The sequence below is a fragment of the Oncorhynchus mykiss genome, chromosome 16 (genome assembly GCF_057628025.1).
Source record: "Oncorhynchus mykiss isolate SJ-2025 chromosome 16, ASM5762802v1, whole genome shotgun sequence".
NCBI lineage: Eukaryota > Metazoa > Chordata > Actinopteri > Salmoniformes > Salmonidae > Oncorhynchus > Oncorhynchus mykiss.
Window position 1 is genome coordinate 48,286,170 of NC_143037.1, and position 8,831 is coordinate 48,295,000.

Below are 8,831 nucleotides of genomic sequence, written 5' to 3' on the forward strand. Positions count from 1 at the left end.
GTTGATGCATGCGTGTGTTTGCGTCAGTGCTTGTGAGAGTTGTTCCCTTTGTTTGACACAAAAAGAGGGGAAGGAGAGGATGGATGGAGATAGAGTGGAAGGGATGAGGAAATGCAGCCAGAGCCAGACAGGTGGAAACTGCCAAGACTGTGCAATTTAGAAAGAAAGGAAATACAACTGGAGGGTTTGGTCTGCTCTGCAGTTACAGACAATGAAGTGCTTGTATCAAATACAGCATATTGAGGCACTACCAGAGAGAAATGCAGGTTTAGTACTAACAATGGGCTGGGGGAAGAAATCTATTATCCCTGTATTGTGTGTACTGGGTCATTCCACAAAATTTGTCCCTTTTGCTTCCCTTTGATATTTAAAGTAGAAATTGTGCACCAATATTGCATTTTAAAAGCTTGTTATATTAAATTAAGTCCCCTTAATCTAGACCACACAGAGAATTCAATAACTCAGATTTTTTTTATGAGTAAAGACTTACTACAGTGACAAAATGCAGCATTTTGACACGACCCTCAGTGAACCCTCTGTGAATTCTAGGAAGATTTCTCTAAGAATTTGATTTCTCAAATTTTTCACCTTCATCGTTAAGCCCTCGTTATTTTGCTGTTTTGAGAACGTCATTTCTGAAGATTATTATTTATTTCATGTGATTAGTGATTCACATACACTACCGGTCAAAAGTTTTAGAACACCTACTCAGACAAGGATTTTTTTACTATTTTCTACATTGTAGAGTAATAGTGAAGACATCAAAACTATGAAATAACACATATAGATTCATGTAGTTACCAAAAAAGTGTTCAACAAAATCAAAATATGTCTTATATTTGAGATTCTTCAAAATAGCCACCCTTTGCCTTGATGACAGCTTTGCACACTCTAAAAAGAATCCAAAGGAACATTGGACATCTAATAGTCAAATCATAATGTAAAAGCAGGTGACCTGGTTCTGCTCTTTGTGGCCATTTTCTGGTGTTTCCTGGTGGAAAACTGAGCGAGTCGAACAAATCGCAACAACCCTGTTACCCCATAGATAGACAGGCTAGAAATGTTTGAACTACAAGTGGATTTATGGTTGATTTAAGATGAAATTGTCAACCCCGTAACGGTCAACCCTGTAACGGGCTTAATAGGCACTTACCATAGTCATTTGTTGGTCCCACGGTAATGCCGGCACGTTTTGGACTTCTCACCTCCTGGATCCGTCGACATCTGTTGCATCCGCTGATACATTGTGCTCCACCCACAATAACATCTGATAAATACATGTATGAGACCAATAACATGTTATTTTCTTTTATTAATTGGTGTGATTAACTGAGTTAGAGCGATGTTTATGAGACAAGGGCGGATCCCAAACACATTTTCTTCTCACAAAAACATCTTTAAAGTAAGAACAGTTTTAGTTACAAACTGATGTGACCTATCTACGAAAAGCAGAGACTCTTGCGAACACGCACATATTTTGCTCTATGACACTCCCAAGCCACACAAGAGTCGCTAGAAGGTTAAGGGGTTCTTCTACACAGAAGATCATAGGAAATCCCAGGACATAGTGTCTATAATACTGTAATAAGCTCACATAGTTGCTGTCTCAAACGTCAAACTCCACACAGTTGTCACTGACTAGTTGGATATTAATTTCCCATTGAGCAAACCATTTTTCTTCTTACAGCATTCATATAAATACATTTTTTATCAGGTTTTTGCTTGGCAGACCAATTTGTTTTTATTGACATTTATCAATAAAACTTGTGCATGCAACTGTTTATGTCAAATTCATTTGTGTTCTACTTGCAGCCCAGGTTGTCCTGAAAATAAAATGTCCAACACTTCATTGCGAGGCTAAATATGAGGACAGTCCAAGCAGATGAATGAAATAAGTGAATTTCAGCTTGTTTTGCTGTGGGATGCCTGATTCCAATGGAGCTAACCTCTTGAGAGGGGAAAGTGTTTTTCATGAAGTTCAACATGTGCTCTCTATGACATAATGTTACAATGTTGTACAATCTAACTTAAAAAAATAATAATAATCAAGTTACACTTCTCAAAAGGTACCTAATTGATGGAATGACCCTACTGCAGCGCAACAATACCTACCAATATCTCGCCTCATACAAGGACCGTTGTAATCTCATTACTGTCCCATTGTCGCCAGGTCCCAAGTGAGCCCACACACGCTGGTCTCGTCTGTTAACAGTGTGGCTCCTCCATTTGGGGTAAAGTCATGGCGGGGGGGGGGGGGGGGGGGGACAATCCGCCAGAAGAACAATGGCGGAACACTGGGGAAAGATTTATGACTTACCTACTTAACGGCCACATTACAATTCATTCCCTTTCTCTTAGGCACGCATACAAGGGTGAGCACAGATACATACACGCAAAGGCCCATGCACACGAACACACACAGGAACTGTAACACACACGCACGCTCTCAGACATGCACCCACACACACACACTGAGACAGACGCACGCACACATGCGCACCCACGCAAGGCCACACACAAACACACCCACACACGTACGCACACAGTCCCCTCCTCGCACTCAGTATCCTTCTTCCCTCCCCTAATGATAAATGATGAGCCACACCTGTGTCTATTTTGTAGACAGTTCCTAAAGAGCTAATTAACCAGAGTGCGGAATGATAAGGCGACACCCCTCCATCCAGCGGGAGGGACTCGTCTCGTTACACTGCCACCACACTGCTCGCTCTGTGACCTGTTAAATAGCCGTGAACTCCTCTGGCTCAGACCCTCATCCTTTACCTCGGTGCCTCAGTTTTCTTCAGATCTAACTGTTTTCTGTTGTCATTGTGTTTTGTTTTGGGTGCAGTGGCCTCTTCCTCAAAAGCAATGAAAGGGACCTTTCTCTCTCAGGGTGACATTTTCTGGTGTGAAACATAGCCCTTCTCTTTACAGTCATGCTCCTTTGCCTCTCTGTGTTTCTCGGTTTAGAGGACCAACAATATGGGAAGTAATCCAATTGCACTGTTAAGTATGCTACTGGAGACGTGACATTCAATTACATTAGGGACACGCTTTCCCAGGCTTTTCCTTTGGCTTCTTTCAGAAACTAGTGGGCAAACAACACACTTCAAGTCTTTGTTTTAGAAATGGAGTGTCCTCTTCAGCCTGCCGAGCTGCTCACTTGTCAAGATGAGTTACCACTCTGGATCTTTTTCAATCTGAGGGATATTGGCTGTACTTATGTTACTTAGGGGTTAGAGAAAGACATACTCCCTATCTTTCACATCCTCACATGACATCATTCCTCTAATATCTCCTATTATCTGTCAGGAGAGACTGAGTTATCATTGTTTGCGCTATTTGACTGGGTAGTTAGAACTGATGTTTGCGACAATGCAATGTGATTGATGGAATTGTTGGCCGTTTATTTACTTAATTGGATTGTCCTATGGTCTAACTGTAATGCGTGTGTCTGTGCTTGAGATTGAGTGTGTTCTTGAGTAACTCTGGACCACTGTGCCCATCATGTCCTCTACCTCCAACAGATTTTCTCTCAGTCCTTTACAGCATCCTATGCCATCTACAATGTGGCTAATGGGTAGGTACTGTAGATCCGTGAATGCTAATGCATGGGCTGCACTGGGCATGTGTATTGCCAACGCAAGCGGGCCCTGGCCTCGACTGACCAAGCACCTCCAAGTGTGTCTCTTTTCATCTGAACGTCATCTGTTATGTCAGACATATCCATTACTCTTAACATTGTCCTCGCTGACTTTAAACTATCAGAGTAAGCTGGGAAATTGACAGCCAGAGATTCCTCCTACCTGCTGGCTCACCAGTAAACAAGAGCTCCCCTGTATCTGTGGATGAAAGCCTGGGCCTTGTGAGGAGCATCAAGGCCTCTCAAAGAAATTCAGAAGGATCTGCTCATTTTACAAAAAATGAAATGCCTGGTTATGTCTTGTTACAAGATGCCTGCCTGTTTTTGGAGGAACATAGTGCTGTTCCAATGCATTGAAAGAGGTATTGATCCATTGCATGAACCGACCTCAATCTCTGTATGGTTTTGCATTTGCATCTTGTCTTTTTTACGATACCTATCAAATGCTTATGAACAGGCATGGACGGATCTACGTTCTACTCCGTTATCCACTAGTGGCTTTAGAGAGGCCATTCGTTCCTAATGGAGGGATTCTGTGTTTGTCCCAGGGATCTGCTGGAGCTTAACTCTCCAGCAGGGGAGAAGGCAGGGATACAGTACGCAGCCTGGGGGCCGCAAGGGAACCAGCTGGTAAGGCAGCAGCTCTCACTCATTCTGCATCCCACCTCAACAGTGTCTGGTGGACTGGAAATGTGTTTAACACCACAACAAATCTATAACACCTCTATTTATCTGTGTTTAATATTGGAGTTATAATGATTAAAAAACAACATGTCAGTGTTTGTTGCAGATTAATATTGGATGATTATGTGTTATGAATGTAAAGTGTTTTCAGTGCAATGTTTGTGTTCCAATGGCACTTCAACACATTCAGTCAGTGGCAAGCTGAGATGTATTGGCCTCTAACTTGGCTGGCTGATGAATTCCCACTTGGAGTCAACAGGACGTTTGATTCAGCCAGCCAACACCGAGCTCTCTATCTGCTTGCTTTGATAATGGATTAGTACTGTCTCTCTGTTGCTGCCAGGCCTATGTGTTTGAAGGAGATATCTACTACCAGCCAGCCATGACCAGTAAGCCCCTACGCCTCACATCCACAGGCAGAGAGGGGCTGGTGGTCAATGGTCTATCCGACTGGATGTATGAGGGTAAGAGATACTGCAGCAACATCCACTAACACCTTAAAGGAAAACAACTCTATTTGTTTAAGTAGTCCATGGTTTTGCTTGTCAGCACTCAAGTTTTTAAGATAAGTAACTTTCAAAATACAGAACTCATCCCTGTATGATGCATTTTGCTGCGTATGATGCTGCGTTTTGCATGATTTCTGTGTTTTGACAGTCGCATATCTTGAAAACTTGAGTGCTGACAAGCAAAACATTTCGGGACTATGTCAACAATGGAGTAATGAAACAAAGACCAAAATATTGTTTTTGGGTGGAGTTTTCCTTTAACCTATCTCTATCATAGCCATTGATTGACAACTGTTGCCAACTGTTCCAAAATTGCCAACTGTTTGCAAAATGAGGTTTGTCGTTTTGAAAGCTGTTCCCTGAGATGTATGGTATTGCAGATAATATATGACTTTGATACATTGTTTGCACTATTGGCAATGTGTAACATTTGGACTTCCATCAGTAACAAATGTGTATTGAAACTGATTGCTTTGTTCTCTTGTAAAATGTTTACAGAGGAAGTGCTCTTGACTTACTCTGCCCACTGGTGGTCCAAAGATGGCGCTCGCTTGGCATACTTCACCATCAACAACTCTGCCACACCCTTAATGGAGATACCTTACTTCCTGGGTGGAGTCTATCCCTCCAATGTTTTCTTTCCTTACCCTAAGGTAAACACTGATTTTAAAATATATAATTAACCAATAATGCAATGTGTAAAAGCTCCAAGACTGTCATGTCATCTAACTAATGTTATACTAATGTAATAGTCTGAACCTGTGTGTCTGTGTGAACAGGCTGGCTCCACTATCCCCACAGTCAGCCTTTTTGTGGTGAATCTCTATGGTCCAGCTCACACTCTAGAGATGATCCCTCCAGACTCTCTCAGGGCCAGGTACCATCTCCAAAATATAACTTCATACTGTAGCTCAACTAAGGACTAATGTTGTTAACGTTTATATTTTATTTTACTGTCCAAGAAACGTTATTTTCTTGTATTTTATTTCTTCAAATGTCTCCCTAGAGACAGCTACATCTCCATGGTGAAGTGGATCAGCAGCACTCGTCTGGTGGTGCGTTGGTTGAACCGGGCCCAGAACCAATCAGAGCTCTGTGTGTGTGAGGCTACCACAGGGGCATGTTCAGAGGTGAGAGGTCAAAGGTTATTTCACAGTAATTCAATAGGGTCTCCTCGCTCTGCTGCCATGCATTACTTTTATAGCATTTTCATCTCCTTTACACACTGGGGGGTTTGGATTGATTTTCTTAAGCCACCATATCTCTTCCTTCCAGCTTAAATAAGGTCAATTATACTTCCTGTGATGAATTTCCAATGACCCGCTGCAGCATTTCTCTACCATCTCTCTCCAACCAGTCCTTATGGATTGATTACAATATTAACATTGGCTGCTTAATTATGTTGATAAATTTTCTTTATTTTGTACCTCTGTTTTAATTCCACAGAAACACACTATGGTCATGGACTTAATGCAAAACCAACGACAGGTAGGCGTCACTCATTTCCCAAAATCTGCTACTCATTGAAACTGGTACCCCTGATACAGTCTCAATCGACCCATTTGTGATATTTCCTGGATTGTTATTGACCATGCCTGACTCATTTGTCCAACAGGAGGTGCCATTGTTTTCATCCGATGGCTCTTGGTTTTATTTGACACTGCCAGCCAAGCAGGGTGCCCGAGGGGAGTTCCGCCACATTGCCAGTCTCCCTGCGCAGGTCAGTGTGAGGGCAATAAAGTTTAACACCTCTGTATCATCCTCCAATGGTTTAACGTCAGACTGCTTGTTAAGCCTTCAACAGGGTGACATACAACAATATGTGATTATACAGATTTGAATAGCAGAGAACTGAAGTCTTGTCTAGGCAGTGATTATTTTAGGTATATGTGACTATGTATCTGAATTGCGTGTGTCTGAATGACTCTACATTCCGCTGACAATATTATTCTCGGCATCTCCTCTCCACTGGCAGTCTGTCTGTTTCTGTATTCATCCCCTTCTCTTTCTCTCTCCTCCAATGTGACACAGCCTGCCATCCCCTCTGTCCCTCCTCGCTTTCTGACGTCCGGGAACTGGGATGTCACTGTGCTGTGTGCCCTGGACGAGGACAACGGCAAAATGTATGTGAGAGCCCCTGTGTGTGATGCTACATAGCATAATATGTACAGTCAGAAGTTTACATACACCTTAGCGCAAAACAATGTAACTCTGTTTTTCCACAATTCCTGGCATTTAATCTGAGTAAAAATTCCCTGTTTTAGGTCAGTTAGGATCACCACTTTATTTTAAGAATGTGAAATGTCAGAATAATAATAGAGAGAATGATTTATTTCAGCTTCTATTTCTTTAATCATATTCCCAGTGGGTCAGAAGTTTACATACACTCAATTAGTACTTGGTAGCATTGCCTTTAAATTGTTTAACTTGGGTCAAACGTTTCGGGTAGCCTTCCACAAGCTTCCCACAATTAGTTGGGTGAATTTTGGCCCATTCCTCCTGACAGAGCTGGTGTAAACGAGTCAGGTTTGTAGACATCCTTGCTCGCACACGCTTTTTCAGTTCTGCCCACAAATGTTCTTTGGGATTGAGGTCAGGGCTTTGTGATGGCCACTCCAACACCTTGACTTTGTTGTGCTTAAGCCATTTTGCCACAACTTTGTAAGTATGCTTGGGGTCATTGTCCATTTGGAAGACCCATTTGCGACCAAGCTTTAACTTCCTGACTGACGTCTTGATGTTGCTTCAATATATAAACATCATTTTACTCCCTCATGATGCCATCTATTTTGTGAAGTGCACCAGTCCCTCCTGCAGCAAAGCACCCCCACAACATGATGCTTCCTCCCCCCATGCTTCACGGTTGGGATGGTGTTCTTCTGGTTGCAAGCCTCCCCCTTTTCACGCCCAAAATAACGATGGTCATTATTGCCAAAACAGATTTTTTTTTTGTTTCAAAACATTTCTCCAAAAAGTACGATCTTTGTCTCCATGTGCAGTTGCAAACCGTAGTCTGGCTTTTTTATGGCGGTTTTGTAGCAGTGGCTTCTTCCTTGCTGAGCGGCCTTTCAGATTATGTCGATATAGGACTCGTTTTACTGTGGATATAGATACTTTTGTACCTGTTTCCTCCAGCATCTTCACAGGGTCCTTTGCTGTTGATCTGGGATTGATTTGCACTTTTCGCTCCAAAGTACATTCATCTCTAGGAGACAGAACGCGTTTCCTTCCTGAGCTGTATGATGGCTGCGTGGACCCATGGTGTTTATACTTGCGTACAATTGTTTGTACAGATGAATGTGGTACCTTCAGGCGTTTGGAAATTGCTCCCAAGGATGAAACAGACTTGTTGATGTATGTATTTTTTTTTTATGTATTTTTATTTTCCTATGATGTTAAACAAAGAGGCATTGAGTTTGAAGGTAGGCCTTGAAATACATCCACAGGTACACCTCCAAATGACTCAAATGATGTCAATAGAAGCTTCAAAAGCCATGACATCATTTTCTGGAATTTTCCAAGCCACAGTCAACTTAGTGTATCTAGTGTACCTTCTCACCCACTGCAATTGTGACACAGTGAATTACAAGTGAAATAATCTGTCTGTAAACAATTGTTAGAAAAATGTATTGTGTCATGCACAAAGTAGATATCCTAACCGATTGGCCAAAACTATAGTTTGTTAACAAGAAATTTGTGGAGTGGTTGAAAAACAAGTTTTAATGACTCCAACCTAAGTGTATGTAAACTTCCGACTTCAGCTGTATGTGAGAGCCTCTGCAATTTGATGCTAGAATCAACCCACATCTATTTAACATTTTATACAGGCATAGTTAAATGCTGGAGCAAAGTATTCCATTCTCAGAAATTATCATTAAAACAATATGGGTTTATATTTATTTGCTTTGCATGATTAGAAGTGAGAAGTAGGCAGGGTTGGGGAGTAACTGATTACATGTTGTTAGTTACATGTAATCTTCTTATTTTTTATGTAA

The 8,831-nt window shown here is 41.7% G+C and overlaps 1 protein-coding gene across 1 annotated transcript in view; it reads left to right on the forward strand.

Annotated features, from left to right (window-relative positions):
• The window catches only part of LOC110492107 (inactive dipeptidyl peptidase 10), a 34,874-nt gene that overhangs the window by 13,912 nt on the left and 12,131 nt on the right, over positions 1-8,831 (forward strand). The window contains exons 6-14 of the mRNA XM_036947035.2: positions 3,528-3,580; positions 4,192-4,273; positions 4,671-4,791; positions 5,335-5,489; positions 5,616-5,713; positions 5,843-5,966; positions 6,283-6,324; positions 6,452-6,556; positions 6,868-6,959. Coding sequence (XP_036802930.1) covers positions 3,528-3,580; positions 4,192-4,273; positions 4,671-4,791; positions 5,335-5,489; positions 5,616-5,713; positions 5,843-5,966; positions 6,283-6,324; positions 6,452-6,556; positions 6,868-6,959 — 872 coding nt within the window. The remainder of the gene's footprint in view (positions 1-3,527; positions 3,581-4,191; positions 4,274-4,670; positions 4,792-5,334; positions 5,490-5,615; positions 5,714-5,842; positions 5,967-6,282; positions 6,325-6,451; positions 6,557-6,867; positions 6,960-8,831) is intronic.